We start from the raw sequence: 20,125 nt of genomic DNA on the forward strand, positions 1-20,125 counted from the left end.
TAAGTGTAATAATTTATTTGTTCTGTAAGAAACCAACACCATAGAAATATTTACCCGTATAAAACACATAGTGAACATATAAAAATACAACCGACTGAAGACAACGAGATGAATACACACAAACATTACGCAATCATACATCCAGAAGTGACAGTAAATACATCAAACCTGACGGGAAGAAGGAAAGTTAAAGTGCATCGGTCAAAACTGTCTTAACTGGTTTTAAAAAAGACAGAAAACGAGACACCGAGGAACATTGACAGCAGTAGGAAATGATTCCTGTGTTTCCTGTTTATACTCGCTTTGGTTAAAAACGTACAAAAAACCCTGCAAAAAAGGCACATTATAGACTGAAAGAGTCCTAAAAAAAGTTTGCAGTATCCCTGAAGTACCAGAACTATAAACATTAACAGACCCCATGTTTCAGAAACACACGAGTTAATAAAGAAGTCGCTGTCGTAGTAGTAGCAGCATCTCCTCTGTATCTGACATGCCTGGCAGCGAGGTCAGATGTTGAATTTCTTTTAGGATGCTATGGCAATATTTCATAAAACGAGCCTCAGCTTTTGGTAGTAAAAGAGGAAGTTAAAACTCCTTCTTTACAAGATTTGAAATTGTAGTGGTAACATCCATAAAGACACACGTAAATGCAGCTTATTTCCCTAAACTTTTCTCTCAGCACATCAGAAAACTCAAAGTAAAGCGCATAATCACTAATCAGTTCACTACAGTTCCAGTTATCTCATGATTGAATGATGGGATCCGTCCACCAGAATACTGCACCTGCGTATATCACATTAATGTTGACATGCCCAGATGTAACCTGACACCAGCTGCATGTTCAGCTGAGGCTAATCTCTCCTTTAGGAAGTTTGAAACATTTCAACGTGATTTTTATGAATGATAATATGGTCCTAAATTTGAAAGAACTGGTCGAGGTTTTACAAACGAATGACACCCTGCTCTCCTGCCATATTAACTGGGAACTGGAGAGAGAAATCCAAGATATGAAGACAAGACGTAGATCAGGTTTTTCTTTCCTGTAAAAACTCCTGTAAATCTAACCTGAATCTTGATAGCGGAGCCAGCATGATTGCATAAGATCTATTGACCTGTTTCCCTCTTTGTGACGTGGCAGGAAAACTTGTCTTTGGCAATTCAAATTCATTTGAATTTGGACTTTACCAAAGCTGACCTTTTGGGAACATCTGCTTTCTATAGAGGTCGTGATATCTGAAGTAAAAACTGCTTTTCTTTTTAAAGTGAACTCTTAACTTTTAACATTGTACCATACATTTTAAGACTGGAGTCCAATCGGAACACATGCAGCATTCCTCCTCCTCATTCTTAATATAATATTTTGGCACGAAAGGTTTCATACGATAATGTGTGTCAATATAAAAAAGGTAAACTTGTGCGAGTCTAGATATTGAGCCCGTCCTCCAGCAGCACTTTGGATTGAGGTCTGGACCCTCTGTGTTCGTGCCCTCTCGCTCTCTCACTCCCTCTCTTCTCTCCCTCCTCCTCTCTCCTCTTCCCCTTCCCCTCCTCCTCACCTCCTGCTCTTTCAAACTTCCTCCTGGCGCTCTCGATCCTGCTCCCTCGTTTGTCGTCCCCCCTCTCATCGTCGTGAGGAGTCTCCCTCCTGTGGTGACTCCTCTCCTCCCTGCTGCTCCCTTCCTCCCTCCTCGGCGCCCCTTTGTGACTTCGATGCGACTCCTTTCTCACGTCTCCATGTTCCTCCCTTCTCGTCCCTCTTTCGGACTCAGCCCTCCAGTCCTTCACCCCTCTCTCCTCATCCCTCCTCCTCCTGCTCTCCGGCCTCTCGTTCTGTTTCCTCCCCTTATCGCTGTCTTTAGTGTCGTGTTTGCTCCCTCGTTCTTTGTGGCTCCTGCTGCTGTGTCTCACACTCTCCCCCTCCTGCTCTTTATTCAGGGATCTCCCTTCATGCGTCGCCTCTCTTTCCTCCTCTCTGCTGCTCCTTTTACTTTCTCTCTCCGGTTTGACCCTCTCAGAATATTTTGAGTCGCCTGATCTGCTCTTTACCTCCTCCTGTTCTTTCCCCGCTTTACCTCTCTCCTTTTCCTTCTCCTCCGTCTTTGTATTAACTCTTTTATCTTCTCTAGTCTGATCTCGCTTGCTCTCCTGCTTTTCTTTCAAAGATGTGATTCTGTTCTCAGCTTCTTTGTCTTTCTTCTTTCCTTTCTGAGACTGTTCTTTTAGAACCTCTTCTTTGGTTGCTTTGAACGTCTCCACTTCCTGCTCTTTCTCCTCATCAGATATCTTCTCCATGTTGCTTTCTTCTTCACCTTTCCCCTTCTTACTCTTCTTCTTCTCCTCTGTCAGAGCATCCCTTTTCCTCATTTCCTCCTCTATTTCCTCCTTGTTCTTAATTCCCTCTGCCTCTCCCTTTTCCTGCATGCCCTTCTCCTTCTTTTTCTCCTTGTAAATGCTTTCCTTCTCCATCTCTTTTATTTTCTTCTGCTCCTCCTCCACCTTCTTGTCCAATTTCTCCTCCAGCAGGTCCAGCTCCTGCTCCAGCTCAGCCAGCTTCTTCGGATCCGACTCAAACTCGTCTTCCACCTCCTCCTCCACCTCCACGATCTCCTCGTACTCCTCCACCTCGATGCCGTCCATGGTTTTCTGCAGCTGCGTCTTCACCTTGTTCAGATCCAGGAGGCCGTCTTGTAGTTCTTTGCACACGTCCCTGATTTTGGTGGCAAATTTAGTTTTGGCGCCCTTGCGGAGCTCGTGGGAGTCTTTGGCGAGGAAGAAGATATCCAGAGCGAGGAAGAGCCCCGACATGACGCCCGTGGTGACGCTGATGGCCTGAGCAGCTTTAGCGGCGCCGCCTGCAGCTCCTAGAACCTGCACGGTGCTGATGAGCTTATCCGTGTTGATCATCAGGGCTTTTCCTGCGCGGCCGCCCTCCTTCATCACGTGCTTCAGGTTGTGGTTCATGGCCTTTTTGGCAGCGCTCTGTGAGTATTTCTCAAAGTCCCACTCCTGCAGGGTTTCCATACCGGCCTACAAAGGGACAGAGACAAGAAGGGACGGTAAGAGCGGTCTCAGAAAGAAGATATATTTTAAAAAGCTATTGCTTACTGGAATCCCAACACTTTTGTATTAGAATTTGCCATACACATATTCAAAACAACAAAACTAAGACTACAGTTACTCTCATTTCAAGAATCTGGTGTTATTCTTTTATATTTGTTAAGAGTGTGCTGTAATATTTTTGCTACTAGTAGACAAGCCTAACCGTGGAAAACAACATCCATACTATCACAGTTTGATGAGGATTTGCTGATTCCTAACATATTACTTTAACAAAGGACAATCTGGTTGGATTCAATCTATAATAGTTATATGAGAAAGTTAATGAGGTACTAAAAAAACCACAGGATGACAAAAGTATATATTCTGAAAAGAAGAACCAGATTTTGGGATGAATTTCTGGGGAAAATAGTGCATGAGATCCGGCTGGCTAATATTCTTCCATCAACAACACTACACAAATCCACCCTCACCCCTTTAATGATAATCCATTTATTTCCATAACTATTGTAATGTGAAATAAAAACAAATCTACTGGATAACTAAACTATCTTTAACAAGAACTTACAAATATTAACCAGTGTTTTGTTTTATTACATGAAGACATTAACGAGATATATGACAGTACTATGTGAACAAGACAGACAAGAGGACAGTTTTTTAAGGCCTTTTAAACCTAAAGCTCAAACATCTCCTCACCTGCACGAACTCCATGCACTCCCTGATGTCTTTGATCTCCTCCTGGTATCCCTGGATCATCTTCTCCAGCTTCTTGCGGTCCATGTTGGAGTGAACCGTGTCCGTGATGTTCGCTGTAGCTGAGGTGATGCTGCCGGCCGTCGCCACACCGATCCCCACGGCCGTCACGATGATCGATGCGCCCATAGTGAAAGGAGCCAGAATGAGTCCTGTGATTGTTGCGATGCTGCCTGCCACACTGGCCACCCCCCCACCGACCGCAGCCTGCACCGTCTTTTTGTGGAATTGATCGGCGGCGTCAGCCAGACTCAGGAGCTCCAGGATGCGATGCTGTAAGGACGCCCCCCGCTGGTTGAAAAGACGCACAAACAGACGGGCGGCCATGTAGACTCGGTCTGCCGCCTGCTCCATCACCCTGCACAGACACGCGGGGGGAAGGCTTGAGACTAACAATAGGGAGCATTTAAAGTAACATCGAGATGAGTGTACGACTAAAAACGACACTTTCTCATGTGCATGTGTCTCAAGCTAAACTTGCAGGCAGACATAGGCCTTTATATCTATTATTTGAATCCAAAAGTTGACAAATACTGGAGAACAGGGTTTCTTCACGGTTCATCAAGTTAGAAACTCTGTACCTCATTCAACCCCACTTTAAAAAAATGGAAAACTAATCCTTTATTACCAAGTTTATAATCCTACCAGCTAAAAATAATAAAAGTATTATGGAAAACCAACCGGACGATGTGTCCTAGAATTATTGAAGTTAAAGCATTTTGAAAAAGGTTCTCTGCCTATAAGTTGTGGAGCTCCCTGGCAATAGTGACAATGCTTTCTATAGCTGTGATAGATATAAAAATAATATCTTCTGGCCAAATTTGAATCAAAAATGATTAAAGATCCGCAAACGTACTTACATTTCCTCATCTTCCTCCTGGAAATTAGATGTTTCGTTCCACTCAGCCCAACCTGGAGGCGACAGGATAAGTATTACAATGATTACAGTACATGGAACACAGACATGAAACTGTTCTGTGTCTTGTTTTAATGCTAATGTTCTCTTATATTTTTTCTTATGACATTTAAACACATTCTGTTTGTATGAACATGAATCAGTGGTACTTCTCCTCGTGGAGCAGTAAAACAAAAGAGAAGTCTGAAAGAATAACATGGACAAATTCTAAACCGACCTTTGACCGTGTTCCACCATTCCATCAATTCATCGCTTTCCTGAAAACAGAGACATTTGTTATTGAAAACTGATTAATTGATTTTGAAGACGACATAAGACAAGCAATTTGAATTTGTAAGCTGTGAAGGACACCAATAAGGTCCAGGGACTATAGACGTAAGATGCTAAATAAAAGCACAGACAAAATGAACCAAACCAAAGCAGAGAAAGTTTCCTGAAACACACCGGCTCAGTTCCCAGAGGGTTTTCTCCGTTGGGATAAGCTGCCATCTCCACATTCTGGACATCCACGGTGCCCTCCTGGAGGACAAACACAACAGCACTTTGTCTCACTAAACTCAGTTTAAAGGGTCTGTCTGAACAACATTCCCTCTGTTTGTCTGTGAGCATCATACACACACTTATCATCATGCTAACCTGTTCTGGGATCAGCTCCTGCATCTCAACAACTTCCTGAATATCAGCCATCTTGTCTGAACCCTGTGGAGGAAAAGGTCAGTCAAAATACGTCCATAATGACATAATGACCTCATGGACTGATCCTGGAAACTTGTGTAAGTTTAACAAGAAAAATAAATAAATGGAAATCATATCCAAAATGTTTCCTTACTGTTCGAAGTTACAGATCTGTCTTTGGTGTGGCAATTAAAGAAGACTTCCATATTTCAGACCGTCTATATTCCTAACTGAGGAATAACTAGAACTCGTACCTGGAAAGTCAGATTAAACTTCGATATTTTGGGACGAGTTGTCTTGACTCTGAAGGAGACAACCTGAGAAACAAAACAAGAGAAGAGAAGAAGAGTTTGTCGATGAGAAAAGGCATTTCAAGATCAGATCAGAGAAAACTGGAAGAGCACCAGACAGGTAACCCCTTTCATCATATCAAAGCTAAACCACAGTGAAGAATAGCTGCTCACACTCTGGTGCTCCTGAAGCTTTCTGTCACAACAATGGATGCAACAACAACAACAACAACAATAATAATAGATTAGTTAGAATAGCACACTTTTAATGAATATTTCTGGTTTTATTGTTTTTTAAAGCAAACAACAACTCACTCTTTTTTTCTTCTTGATGGTTCTCTTGCGTCGGAGCCCGAAGCCTCCTGTCGGGGCCTCCAGGTCCTCACTGTCCTGCAAATGAACACAGAGATATCCAGAAGTGTACATTCAACCAAGTGTTATATTTAAGAAACACATTTCATGCCCCTTTCATGCCGGTAATATCGTACCTGTTGTTCAATTGTTTTGGGCGTCCTCCTGAAGATTCCAGCAAACCCTCCTTTCTTCTCCTGTTAAAAAATTGAAATTTGAAGTTTGAAAATACAATCAAATATTCAAATAACACCAAGCTGAATTGTACACTCTACATCAACACCCACCTTTGTTGTGTTTGAACTTTCAATAAGATCATCGGTACTGTTTGACCATTCAGCGAGGGCTGAAGGATCATCCTTTAAGGAAAATAACACACAGTCATTATCACGGAAACTTCTGGATGAAACCGGGGAAACACAGTTGAACAGAGAGTTGAACAGTGTATGTTTGTTTGCTGTTTTAATGTTTCTCTTTAAAAACGTTGGGCTGCATGAGTGTGAAAGGTACAAAACATAAGCAGACAGTAAATCTAAAAGTGTAAAGAATGGCATTAAAAGACTTAAAGGTTTTCTTGCAGTGCACGCTTGGGTCAAATGCTCTGAGATTCCCTTGTGTCAAACATCTGTCCTCATGAAAGAAGAGACCTTGGCTTTATTATATACCAATACAGAGGGAAGTTAGTGTGAAGCACTTCTTCTTTTTGTAGATCTGACATTTATTTGTCACAGCCTGAGCATTGTGAATGTGGTCATCCTCTAAAAAGTATTAGAAATGTTTGTTATCAAAATCATTTTGACATCAGTACTGTGGTACCGATGCCCAGTGTCAGTCTTGATCAACCGGCTGCCGGATGCGTCCACACACTTTGAGTATCCCTCACCTCTCCATATCCTGGGAGGCTGTCGCAGCTGCCGTACAGCTCGCTTGTGTCTTTGAGAGGATCCTGAAAAACAAAAAGGAACTCAAACCACAAGTCGATCCGGTTGGTTTTAACTTGTTGAAATGTATTTAATCACAATCACTTTAAACTATAAATCGTCAATGAAAGATATTCACAGACTGAAAATCCCCTCATGATTATTGGGGCAATAAGAATTCCCCAATACAGAATTATCTATATCTATAGAAAGTGGGACAACAATACTAATATAAGACACCTGTATTTCACAGACCACTACACAACCACAAAAGATACAAATACCCAGAGGAAAAAAACCAACAACATATTTATCTGGTCACCTTGGTAGCGACTAGGCGTGGCGATGGTTTTGGAGACTTTTTGAAGATCCCTGCAAGTCCTCCAGTCTTCTCCTGAAAGACATATTCTCATGTTGATATTGAAAGGAAAACAAAACACCAGCAGAAGGAGACTGTGATGCTCTGTACCTTTGATTTGTTTGCTTCCAACAAATTCTCGCAACTGGTTGATAAATTCGTATCCTCGTTTAATTCCTGAACGAACACAACACAACACAATAAAAACAAAAGCTAAAATACTTTGACGTGCTGTTAACTTTAAGGGCCATTTCTGTACCTCGTCAGTCGTCGCCCCCTCTGATGGTTTAGGAGTCTTTTTAAACATGCCACTGAAAATATTTTTCTCCTGAAAACAGACAAACACTGTGTAAGTGACAGAAACATCTCTTGGAAAATGCATGTTTAAGCATTTCAATAAACAGGTTTGAATATTTGAGTGCTGACATTTCTTCTTTGGTTCAAAAGGTTCCTCAGCTCAGTACCTTGGTGTTGCTGTTTTCAAACAGACTGTCATTGCTCGCTGACAGCTCCTGCTGGTCGTCCTGAATAGAGAGACATGGACAGTTTTTAATGTGTATAATAACAGTGTGTACAGACGGCGATGCTCTCAGAGAGACTCTCACCTCTGCTGCCGCCTCGTCTCCAGACGCTTTGGGGGTTTTCTTGAGAAGACCACTGAACAGCCCGCCTTTCTCCTGAAGAGTAAAATTGATTTACATGATTTCCAACCGTGTTTCAAAGCCTGCAGATGACCTGCTTTTTATTTTTCAGCAGTGGAAGAAGTATGGAGATGTTTTACTCAAGTAAAAAGGTGTGTGGGGGGGGGGGGGCGCACTGACCTCGTCAAACAGGTTTTCAATGCTCCCTGATCTTTTGAAGATGCCAGCCAGGCCTCCTTTTTTCTCCTAAAACACAGATAAATCATGCAGTCAATGCATTTGCTCTGGTTTCTCTGGATGAATTGGGTTTTTTCAGAATGAAGTACCTTATGGGCTGGGGTGTCAGCCAGATTCTCACAGCTTCCAGATAACAGTTTTTCTGTGTTCACCTCCAGCTCCTAAATCAAACCAGACAACTGTGAATAAAAGATCTGTCTTGTCCTTGAGAGTACATTTATTAACTATCAGATCACAGTACCTTGTCTGCTGCAGCGCTCTCTGCTGGTTTCTGCGGCTTCTTAAACATGTTGCTAAAAATGTTTTTCTCCTGAAACATAAACTGGCTGTCAGTAAACGCTCCCTCTGAAGACGTTTCATTTACAAGCATTTGTTGCATTGCTGCTCACCTTAGGAGTGTTATTCTCAGACAGGTCATCATTGCTGGCAGACAGCTCTTTCTCAGCCTCTCCTTCCTGAAACACAGACGTTGAGGTTTTATGAAACTGTGACAGCTTTCAAGGTTCTAAAATGTATTCCGCATCTTGTAAACACTCACCAGAGTCTCTCCCCTCTCTCCAGACGTTTTGGGAGTCTTTTTGAGGAGTCCACCAAACAACTTTCCACCTTTCTCCTGATGAAACGGACCAACAAGAAATATGTGATTTGTTAAAGTAAATAAGCATTGTGTTGAAAATGTCAATACTAATGTTTGGATGTTTAACTCACTGACCGGTTTGTTCCCAGATACATTCTCAGAGCTGGCTGAGAGATCGCTGTCGAGAGACTCATCCTGTAGAGGGTTTTCAAAAGTTAGCATATACTTAAATCTTTGAGCACTAAATAAAACTTTATGTTCACATTTCCATCCTGCACCAGACAAAAATGGATGCTTAAATGATCAGATCACAGTACCTTGTCTGCTGCAGCGCTCTCTGCTGGTTTCTGCGGCTTCTTAAACATGTTGCTAAAAATGTTTTTCTCCTGAAACATAAACTGGCTGTCAGTAAACGCTCCCTCTGAAGACGTTTCATTTACAAGCTTTTGTTGCATTGCTGCTCACCTTAGGAGTGTTATTCTCAGACAGGTCGTCATTGCTGGCAGACAGCTCTTTCTCAGCCTCTCCTTCCTGAAACACAGAGAGTGATGTTTTATGAAACCTGTGACATACTTTCAGAGGGTCAGAAACCTATTTCACATTCAGTACACACTCACCAGAGTCTCTGTCCTTTCCCCAGACGCTTTAGGAGTCTTTTTAAGGAGTCCACCAAACAACTTCCCACCTTTCTCCTGAATAAACGCACAAGAACAAATAAAGTGTTCGTTAAAGGTAATGAAGTAAACGTCCATTTTGTTGAACACATAAATATTAAAGTTGATTTGTAACTCACTGACCTGTTTGTTCCCAAATAAATTCTCAGTGCTGGCTGAGAGATCGCTGTCAGGAGACTCGTCCTGTAGAAGGTTATAAAAACTCAGCAGATCAAAATCTGGGAATACTAAATAAAAGTTGCATAAACAACGTTTGTCAAATCACTGAATAAACTCAAATCTGTGACTTCTTATAAATAGAAACGAGTCATAAAAACTTATGAACATGGTTTTGCACAAGTGTAGAAATAATGATTGACAGCCATGGAAAACATTTGCCAGATTTTCATGGAAATATAGTGAAACAATTCTGAAAGGCAAAAAAATACTGATTTTTAAACCGCAAACTATCATGCCTTTAATTTAATACACATTTTCCACCAAATTTGAATAGAAATTGTCAACAAATCTCAGACATCCTGGTCCCCACGACTCCAAAGGGTCCCTCAAATGTTACAAATGGAAATATGAATTTAAAGAGTTTATTTCAATAAAGCATTTAACACATTTTACCTCCTCAGGTTGAGCAGCTTCTGCAGATTTAGGAGTTTTCTTGAATATTCCACTAAATATTCCTCCTTTTTCCTGAAACATACACAGTTCAAAATGAGTGCTCTCCCCTTCAGTTATCCAGGACTGTTTTCAAATGATGCATACATCTTTTTACCTTAGTGTTGAGAGCTTCACTGCTGCCCGTGAGTTCATCGTCTTGTGTTTCCTGAGAAAGAAATCAAATACAAAATGAAAAGCATGTACTGAGTTTTTTCGCTTGACTTCTAACAGGGATCTTTTACAGCTAACAGGAACACCACTATATTAAAAAGGGACTCCTGAACGGGTCCACAAATCAGATTCTCCTCACCTCCTCTGCAGCAGGACTGTCTGCCAGTGTGGGCGACCTCTTGAATAATCCACTGAAGCCTCCTTTCACCTGAAACACACACACGACATTTCTAAATAAACCATTGGAGAGGACCATTTTAGAAATAAGGAAGAAGAAAACAATAAAGTACATTTATACAATAAAGCACCATAAAAATAAACAATAAATAAGAACTAAATAAATACATTTCTGTCAAGTCATATTCAGTTATAAGATGCACTGTTAGTTAATGTATTTTCTGTATTATTGGTAGAAGCTTTTGATAGTTTTGTAAACTCCTCAATCTTAACTGAAGCCTGTCTGTAGTCTTGTGTGACTTTCCCTTTAGCATGTTCTTGTTGTTTGTATTAATTGTTGTAACAAGGTTTTAAAATCTACAAATAAAAAACTGCATGGTATATTTCATTGCCTCATTAGATTTGAGCCATAAGAAGGGCTGCAAAAAAAAGATCCCTCACATTTTCTATTAACCATTTCCTGGAGCCCAACAGACACACCTCCACTGATGGCTGAGAGAGTTCTTACAAACAAACTGACCTTAGTGTTGCTCGCTTCAGATAGACTGTCATTGCTGGCTGAAAGATCTTTCTGTGCCGATAGATTCTCCTGAAAAAACAGAGAGCAGCTCAGCAGGAAGTGTATGTATTTTTCAACTCTGAGTCAGATGAGGAGCACTCTATTTCTAAATAAAGACAGGACATATATCATTGAGCCTGTAATGCAGATAGAGGGGACAGGTATATTTTCATACTGTTCTATAATCACACTGACATCCCTTTGGGTCTCAGGACATTGCTGGTTTGTGTGCAAAATATAAAACCACATCAAACAAACAGCAAGACACTCAAGTGTTGTAGGGAACCCAGGTATTAAGCACAATATGTTTTAATGTGTGTGTCTACATGAAAGCTGCCTTTACTTTGAGAAGCTGTACCTCTCCAGATGTTTTGGGAGTCTTTCTGAGGAGTCCACTGAACAATCCACCTTTCTCCTACAGAGAAGCAGAAAACTGGTTAGAGCAAACTCCTTCATTCCTCAGATTCAGAACAACAAAGCTCCTTATCTTCTTTTTATAGAGCTCAGATTTTTCAGGCTAAACCTTTTCTCCTCGTGCTGCTGGTGACTTCCTGGTGACTCACTTTCAGTGTGTGTTTGTGGGGAGAATCTGACAGGGATGAAGACTCACCTTGGTCTCCGACAGGCTGTCAGAGCTGGCGGAGAGCTCACCGTGTAACGTGTCTTCACCCTGAAAACAACAAATATGTTACTCAACCTGTGCCGACAGGGACAATGTAACTGTTTACTGAAACAAAGAACCGGTTATTGCAGGTGAACAGAGGACCACGTTCACGTGTGTTGAAATATTCAGATGATAGTTTAAAAGCAGTGGTCGGTCCTTTAGATTCAGCCATGGACATTTAATATTCACTGCTGCGCAAGTTGGAATAATTTGGACACATTCCTGTTCCCATTTCATTTCACTGTGATGTTTGGAAGAGATTGATCAATTCAGTCTTGAGAAGATATACACTTTATCTATCAAGAATAAATCACAATGATTTCAGGAGAAAAGGTTAAAATAATTTATGCCAACTTTAAGGGGAACAGTATTTGTAGAAGTCTGAATGATGGAACAGTAACAGGCTGCTACATCATGGCATGATTATTACAGCACCTAGGAATGTACGTATACTTTTCAGTTACCTGTTCAGGTGTTTCCTTTCTAGAATTCTTGGGAGACTTTCGCAGCATCCCGCTGAAAAACCCTCCTTTTTCCTGTTCATACCCAACACATTTACACCATTAGTAAAATGATTAAATGAAACACGATACTTTCACTTCACTTTTCACAAAAAAGTATGATCTTACTTTAGATTTTTCAGACAGATTATCATTACTGCCCGAGAGGTCGTCATGTAAAGACTGTCGGTCCTAAAAGAGAAAATAAACCAGCTTAACATGCTACTGGATTTCACTAATAATGTGAGCGTTTGGTTTTATTTAAATTGATTTGCATAACGTTTGTAAGCTCCATCACCTCGTCAGCTGGAGCAGCTTCTGTTTGTTTCGGAGACCTCTTGAACATCCCGCTGAATATTCCTCCTTTTTCCTGAAGCAGACACAACAACATGCAGACATGATGCTCAGTTATGGTTAAGATTTCTTCTGGTCAAGGTCAGATGAATGTGAGGCCGTTATACAGAACAATCTACCAGTGTGTGTGTGTGCACTGTACTTAAAGATAACTTTATCTGATCTTCCACAGAGCTGCTCACCTTGCTGCTGTTTTCAGACAGACTGTCGCTGCTGGCAGAGAGATCGCTGTGAACACTCAGACTGTCCTGAAACACCAACGTGACAGAGAAAATAAAGTTCAAAATAAGAAAGAGACAAAATTATAAACACAACCTTTTAACTTGTTTTTTAAGAAGAAGGAAGTCATTTTTTTGTCGCTAACCTGTGCCGGTGTCTCGTCTGATGCTTTATGGGATTTTCTACGGATGCCCGAGAAGAAGGCTCCCTTTTCCTGAGAAACATGAAACCGTTTGTCTGTGATAATACGAATACAGTTACACAAAACAGAACACACACCTACAGCATCATAATGACACTGCACAAATACATCTCAGAAAATAATAACTTAAAGTAGGATAAAAGCTTCAGCTGAATGAAATGTAATGTAGCAGTCCTCTAAAACACGTAGTCCATTTCTATTAAATCATACGTCTCCTCTCCAGAGGAACAAGGGCAGCACTCTCTAACCTTGACTATAACATGAAGACACATATGTTCATGTAGATATTTCTTTGGCTATTTGAGGCACACCTTTCAAATAAGGGCTCATTTCATAACAGAGGTTTGCCAAAAACAAAAAGCTACCTTATTTTCTTCTTCTTCCTCTTCAGGATCACTGTCTGCGTTGTTGACCTGGGGGTGAAAGGGCAAAACAATGAGTAAGAGGCACTGAGAGACTGAAAGTGAAATGTATGACGAGAGAAGGAGCAGAAGAGTTGAAGTTACCGTCACAGCAGGAGAAGATGATTTCTCTTTTGGTGTTTTCCGGAACATTCCAGCAATCTTATCTCCGATGTCCTGGAAAAAAAGGTTGAAAAATAAACAAGCTACAATAATGTGCTTCTTCAACACATTTCTTTAAAATGAATGCTACCGTTTGGTTAAATTAGTGTTAGCACATTTAAAAAAGTGTATTTCTGAGTGGTTTATTTGAACACTTTTAAGGAAATCACAGAAATCACGTCTCTCACCTGTTTAGCTTCAGCATTTCTTTCCTGCTTGGTTTTTTCCGCGGGTTGTTCCTTTTCCTCGCTGCTGGGATCTGGGCTCGGCTCTCTGCTGGCCTTAAATAAGAGTCACAACAATCTTCATCAAAATCTGATCATCTTAAATGTTTTACTTTATACCACCTGACAAGAGGAAAAACAGAAACAAGAAAAGAGTACAAGGATAGAAGGCTGACAATGCAGTAGGGAAGTACCAAATAGACGATGGATTGCTTCACCTCAGAATAATCTCTTCATACAAATTAAGAATTTGCTCAATAATTCAACATTTATAAGTTTGGTAAAGCCCCTAAAATAAAGAATGCTGCAAGCTGCATAAAAAAACTGTTGAAAAAATAATGAAAAACCCAATTTATGTCATTCACAGGGATTCATCCAGTCAGTCGGAGCATTGTTATCAACACGCTTCTTTTAAACCAAAGACAACACTTCAATATCCATCATTAAACAGGTTCCACTACTGAATACTGCACAACCACCACCATTAACACCACTGCGACACAAGCAATGGTTCATTCATGTCAACGGTCATCAACAGATATTGCTAAAGATAAAACGCTGCAGCCACCACCAGCAGGAAACACCAAGCATCAGGTGCTTCATACCTTTGGTGACGACTTGATCTGTAACCCTTTCATAACTCCTTTCAGACCGGCCTGTCAAGCACAGTCACATGTCACACACCAGCGCATGACATCAACATGAGAACACACAACAAACACACACAAACACACACATACCGATTTGCTGCCAGGAGCCTTTTTAGCCGGGACATCCTCAGTGATTTCCTCTTTGTCTGGGGGAATGTGACTCTGGGGAAGAAAGGCAAACTCAGTAACGTCTGATTAAAGTACCCGCAGAATGACATCATATATTTGATGTATATCTTCTGTGCAGATTTAATACAACGTATACTTTCAGGATTATTATGTTCATCTGTGACTGTGACTCCTTTCTTCTGTGATTGATGAATATCAGTGTAGAGGAACAGCAGCTCAGACATGCTGAATACACACACATGTCTCATGCATGTACACACCCACACACACCTGTCTTCCAGCAGGAACCTGTTTGACTGTGGTAGAGCTTTGTATTCCATTTTTTACATATACCTTCTTGTTTAAATGACCCAGTTATAGGTCCTCCAGTCAGTGTATGAGGAGGAAAGACAAGTATATATTTAAAGTAATATTCTCCAAGATTTACATTTAAACAAATGTTTGTTCTCAATCAACACTTAACTTCTACTATGGAAACGAAGTTAAACTGAGCACTCAAAAAATACAACTTCTTAACTATGCTTCCTGTTTTAATTTGAGGACTGTTCTTTGTATTATTAACCATACTCATTTAGAATTTTAAGGCAAATGGAGTGAAGATAGAGCAGTGCTACCCTCACTGAGCCATGGAGGAGGAGCCAGCTTTGAATTTTAAGTTTCTAAACCGCACCAAAAAACTCAGGATGCTTTTAAATTCAGGAATTAGAAAATATGGACTCAAAGAGGTTCAAGATAACTGCTTCCCATCATGTTTTTCTCCTCTACCTCGTTGTTTTAAATTAACCACCTGCTGTGCATTGTTGCATACACAATGGATAAAAAGTGTACCCTCTTTTGAAGCATACAAATAAACACACAGTACTCCTGCAGATACGAGCTGCAGGTGTGTTTCTTACAGTGAACGAAGGCGTTTTCTCTTTTTGGTTCCGGCGAAAAATTCCAGTCAGGACCGACTGGTCAGTCTGCAACACGGAACATGAGAATAAAGAGGAAAATATTATATCGTGGTTATTAAATTAGATCAAAGCTGAAGAATAATAACTCCGGCTGTATTACCTGTTTAATGTCTGTTTCCTCTTTGGTAACTTCTGTTTGGCTCTGGTGAAAAAGAGGGAAGACACAGACTCAGAAAAGTATTTAAAAAAGTGAGGGTGTTAGACTTTATCGCGTGTGTGTGTGTACCTGTGTGTGTTCAGCCTGTATTCTCTTGCGTTGGCTGTATCTGGTGGTGGCGTTAGGTTCCTGCACACACACACACAAAAGGCCCAGAAGGGAACAATAACAAAAGATATTTAGAACAGTAAAGTAACACGAAACCTTTTATCATTTCCAACTGTAAGCTGTTCTCACACTGAAGAACGGGCTCCAGAAGTTGCTGATTAACTATAATAATCTTTATTGACAAGAAACAAACACATGTTCTCACAGTATCAGGTCACCTTCTGTGTTTGGTTTTAAATATGAGAAACATGGCATTGTATTTTTGTACATTGGGAGTGGTTGTGTGTACCCTTTCTGTGGGCCTGGGTGGAACCACAGGAGTTTGTATAGAGTTTCCATTCGCCTGATGAGGAAGAAAAAAGATGAAGATACACTGAGTTGTTTTTTTTTAAAGGTATTAGACGACAATTAGGCACATAGTATTTGTAGTCAAAGGAAAGCAGAACATTGGTTGAATTCAATATCAGAGTAATCATAAATGGTTTGACTTCTGTTATTCTCATGTGAATTGACATCATACATAAATCTACTGATGACTATTTACTCACCTAATCTTTCGTATTCCATTTTATTCTACAGATTATTTTTGTGGCATTATTAGAAAGTTACAGTAGAGATGAGACAGGAAACATAAAGGGAAATACAAAAGGTTAGGACTTGAAAATGTCCGAGATCAGATCAAAGAGAGATAACCACTCTGTCATCACAGTGTCAAGATCTTTTTGATTTAATTAAAAATAATATGCATCTGTTGTTCATTTTTCGCTGCCCTTCTGTCTAGTAAAACCTAACAAAAACAACACGTATAAGTTTAATAAATACCTCATTGTTTGTTGTCGCTGCTCTTCTCATTCGGTATTGTGTCTGACTGAGTTCCTGCACACAAAACACACATCTGTTTTAAACGGTTCAGTCTCTTCACAAATCAAACTAACCTCTCTTCGGTCTTAGTTTTTTTAATAAGAGACATTAAAGCATTGTATGCAAAACACGGCTCGCTTGAAAAACAATGGTTTTCATTCGAGTAGTTATTCAAGGCTGATAAGTCCAGTTCTATCGTTGTGCTGAAGGCTGCCAGCGGATAATAATAAATCCAACAAGAGACTGTTTTGTGTTAGATATTTGGAATTGATGGATTGAACACTTGTCTTCTTGCTCACAGAGCGGAAACATCTATTTATAGAATACAACAATTAAAAACAGATGACATTGATTGATATTATTCATATTATGGATAAATTGGATGCAAACATTTCAGAAACTGTTAAACACATAGTTATTTTGGGCAATAATTAATATTATATATTCTGACTTGTAGGAGGGAAGACAACGCAGAAATACTTGAAGATGTAGTTATAAAGAGTAACATGAATAAACATCAATATCTCCGTCCGTATTTTTCTATTATCTGAGTCCTAACTCTTTCGTAGCCTTCGTCTGTTACAGCTGATTTTTATATCAATATCCTGTGTTACTTAAATGTTACCAGATGTTTACGAGGTGTTGTCAAGGTCTAATCTGTAGAGAAACAGAACTAGAGTATAAATGTTGGCCTTACAGCGTCCGCAGGTCGCTGAGGCACCAGAGGAGTTTGTTTCTGTAGTTTCTCTTGTTCCATTCTTTTAATCTGTGAAGACAAGTTTGTTGAAATGTGAAGCCATCCAGAAATCAAAATGTAAAAACCCCTTATTATTAAGGCACATGCATGGTAGCAAAGAAAGCAAACACATGATTAACTTTGCGATAGAGCTTATTAAAGCTTTAGGTTTATGATTACAGTACCTCTGAAGGCTTTAGAGGAGGCTTCGGCTGTAGACAGAGAAGAAAACACAAGACGTTTTTGGTAAAACTGGTTGATTTACATCTGTTGTATGTGAGTTTCGGATTATTTATACACTCCAGAATCAGTATTCTGACAGTTTTCACACTGTGTCGTGCATGAAGTGATTGTTTTTGTGTTATATGTAAATAATCTTACTGGCTTGGGCTTCTTTTTGACTTCTGGTTTCATCATACATGCCTCCATCGTGCCTGTAAGAGACGCAGAGAGAGATAAAGCGTAAACAGCAACAGGAATAATCACAGGTGTGTGCAGGTGTGTCACTTCCACACTGAAAACCCAGAAACACAACTATAAAGCAATATAATATACATTTCTATGAGATGGACCACTCTTCATAATGAGTACGTTAGGCACTAGTATTTTCCTGGTCATGGAGTATTTCTAATCTGCAGTATTCTTGTCTTTAATGCATTAAATTACAATGGTGGAAAAAGAATTCAGATTCTTTACCACCCAGTAAAAAGAATCAATGTCAAGTCAAATAACTGCATGGACGATGGTACTTAGGTAAAAGTTTAAAAGCACGAATAGGAAAATGTACTTAAAATATAAAAGAAATTAAGAGACCTCACTGCAACACAAAAACCCATACCAAATATTGTAATTTGAAAGTAGTTCCTCAGTATTGTGTGTAAAAATGTAAAAAGTAACTAGTAAATAAATCAGTCACATTTTGGAGTAAAAACTACATTTGCTTCCAAAGTGAAAGAAATACTGTACTGAATACAGGAAGAATTGCAGGTCATAGAGACAGTATTCACTCACTGTATGAAACATTTAGGGAAGTACTTTAATATGCGTTTCCTTAAACTGCAGTTTCTTGATACTGGACATTAGCCGTTGTTAGTTTTAACGGCTGAAAATGTTTAGCTAACGTTAGCTAACAGGCATTTAAACGGATGGTAAAACAGTCCTTCTAAATGTCTTAAACTGTAAATAACTGGATCAGACTCAGTGGTTTCACTTACCGGAGGTTTGCAGACAATTATAAATCAATTTACGTTCAGTTTTTTACAAAATGACATCAAAGCAGAAGACTGAGGGCTCCTTCACTGTCACAACATTCCCAGGACCTTCTTAAACTTTTCCACACCCACACAACAACATCTGCACACAGGAGGCGTTCGAGAGCTCCTTAAAAAACTCAGACATCTTGTCCTCCGTGTCCGAGGTCACATCCGATTGAACTGTTTTGTATTGTGTTATTATGTTCAGTCTTAGAATTGTTTTATTTGCACTTGAATAAGATTTATATAAAATAGCTTCCCTCACATGTTCCACATTGATAATGCTTACTGATATATATATATTATTTTGTTTGTCTTAAGTGTTGAAAAATCTATATTTTTAAGGAATATCATTGATGAAATGCATAAAAAAGGTACACTTTGCTCTGCATATTCATGTTGTGGTTGCATTGAACTATCATGTTTCGTTTGATATATTCTTTCTCATTTTATGCGTTTCTTTATTTTTTTGTGCCTCTGCAAATAGCTCCCAGGGGGAAAATTAAGTATGTTGAATTTTGTGTACTCATCAAACTTACTTAGCAAAAAAAAAAGGTATCTGTGTCAAAGAATATGGGTATCATATTTGCTCTGCTATTAATTCAGTTTGAATAACCAGCTGTAGTGTCAACATCCCGATGTATCTATATTTTAAATTACAGAAGCATTGCATTAAAGCATTTGCAATTTGACTTGAAAGAAAAGCGTGCAAAAATTAAACGTGCCAAAAATAGATAGATGATATGCACATCACTGTCAGCTTCACTGGTTGATGCAGTTTAAATCGTCTCCATCTTTAACTCGTCATGCACAGTCCACCATACCATCTTATTGGCATGCTTCTTAACGCCATTTATCGCCACATGAAGAAATCCAAATATTTCCGACACCACCCAAAGGCAACATTTCTCACAGGTCGAACAAAGCATCTTAAACAAACCCAAACACGCCCTGCGAGCTTCTTGTTCCAAACAAACTCACACTTAAAATCACCTGTTAGATAATAATGCTGACTTCCTGCCAAACACATTATCTCATTCACAAAATCGCCAGATGACACTTGATCAGAAAATAAAAGGAAGCGTTAAATGACCTACATCTCACCTGTTATTGCAGTGGGAGAAGATGCGAGATAACAAACCTTTGTGTTGCCTATGGCTTTGTGAGAGCTGTCGACTCACCTGGGAGTGGGCGTGCAAAGTGAGAGGTCTACCTGTGCCAGAACAAACGGAAGGAACGCGTTTCCCAGCCGCAGTGACTCATCCGTTTCACAGGTGTCAACAAAACGCAACCGTGATGCTCAAAAAATAGAAATGTAGTCATCGTCTCGTGAAACAACGAACACTGACTGACACATTGGGAATGAATATTAAGGATAATGAAAAGTAAATTTAATTGTTCAAAGTATATCCTGAAAATATCATCCATCTCCTTTTTATTTATAGGTTTGTTTTTCAATAATGTAAAGTTAATTGACCACCTGGTGAAATCTAATTAAGGTGTAGAAACTTCCAGAAATGGTCAGGAGAAAGAAGAAGG

The 20,125-nt window shown here is 39.7% G+C and overlaps 1 protein-coding gene across 1 annotated transcript; it reads right to left on the reverse strand.

The window, feature by feature from the left end:
• On the reverse strand, positions 1-19,754 carry LOC134866286 (uncharacterized). Its single transcript, XM_063886373.1, has 51 exons — positions 19,691-19,754; positions 17,715-17,767; positions 17,519-17,545; positions 17,295-17,363; positions 16,559-16,612; positions 16,026-16,079; positions 15,698-15,757; positions 15,572-15,613; positions 15,412-15,477; positions 14,477-14,548; positions 14,342-14,392; positions 13,701-13,793; positions 13,456-13,527; positions 13,315-13,362; positions 12,893-12,961; positions 12,711-12,776; positions 12,473-12,544; positions 12,304-12,366; positions 12,139-12,210; positions 11,621-11,680; positions 11,369-11,425; positions 10,972-11,040; positions 10,414-10,482; positions 10,219-10,269; positions 10,065-10,136; positions 9,576-9,635; positions 9,396-9,470; positions 9,244-9,309; positions 9,096-9,164; positions 8,914-8,973; positions 8,740-8,814; positions 8,591-8,656; positions 8,443-8,511; positions 8,291-8,362; positions 8,145-8,210; positions 7,929-8,000; positions 7,788-7,847; positions 7,583-7,651; positions 7,435-7,500; positions 7,288-7,359; positions 6,929-6,991; positions 6,333-6,404; positions 6,183-6,242; positions 6,010-6,084; positions 5,659-5,721; positions 5,366-5,428; positions 5,174-5,248; positions 4,947-4,986; positions 4,674-4,725; positions 3,757-4,171; positions 1-3,027 (listed from the first exon to the last, which is right to left on the reverse strand). Exons 2-51 carry the CDS (start codon positions 17,760-17,762, stop codon positions 1,423-1,425), a joined length of 5,076 nt encoding a protein of 1,691 aa, XP_063742443.1. The 5' UTR covers positions 17,763-17,767; positions 19,691-19,754; the 3' UTR covers positions 1-1,422.
• Between the last annotated feature and the right edge of the window lie 371 nt (positions 19,755-20,125).

Source organism: Eleginops maclovinus, chromosome 6, assembly GCF_036324505.1.
Source record: "Eleginops maclovinus isolate JMC-PN-2008 ecotype Puerto Natales chromosome 6, JC_Emac_rtc_rv5, whole genome shotgun sequence".
Taxonomy (NCBI): Eukaryota; Metazoa; Chordata; class Actinopteri; order Perciformes; family Eleginopidae; genus Eleginops; species Eleginops maclovinus.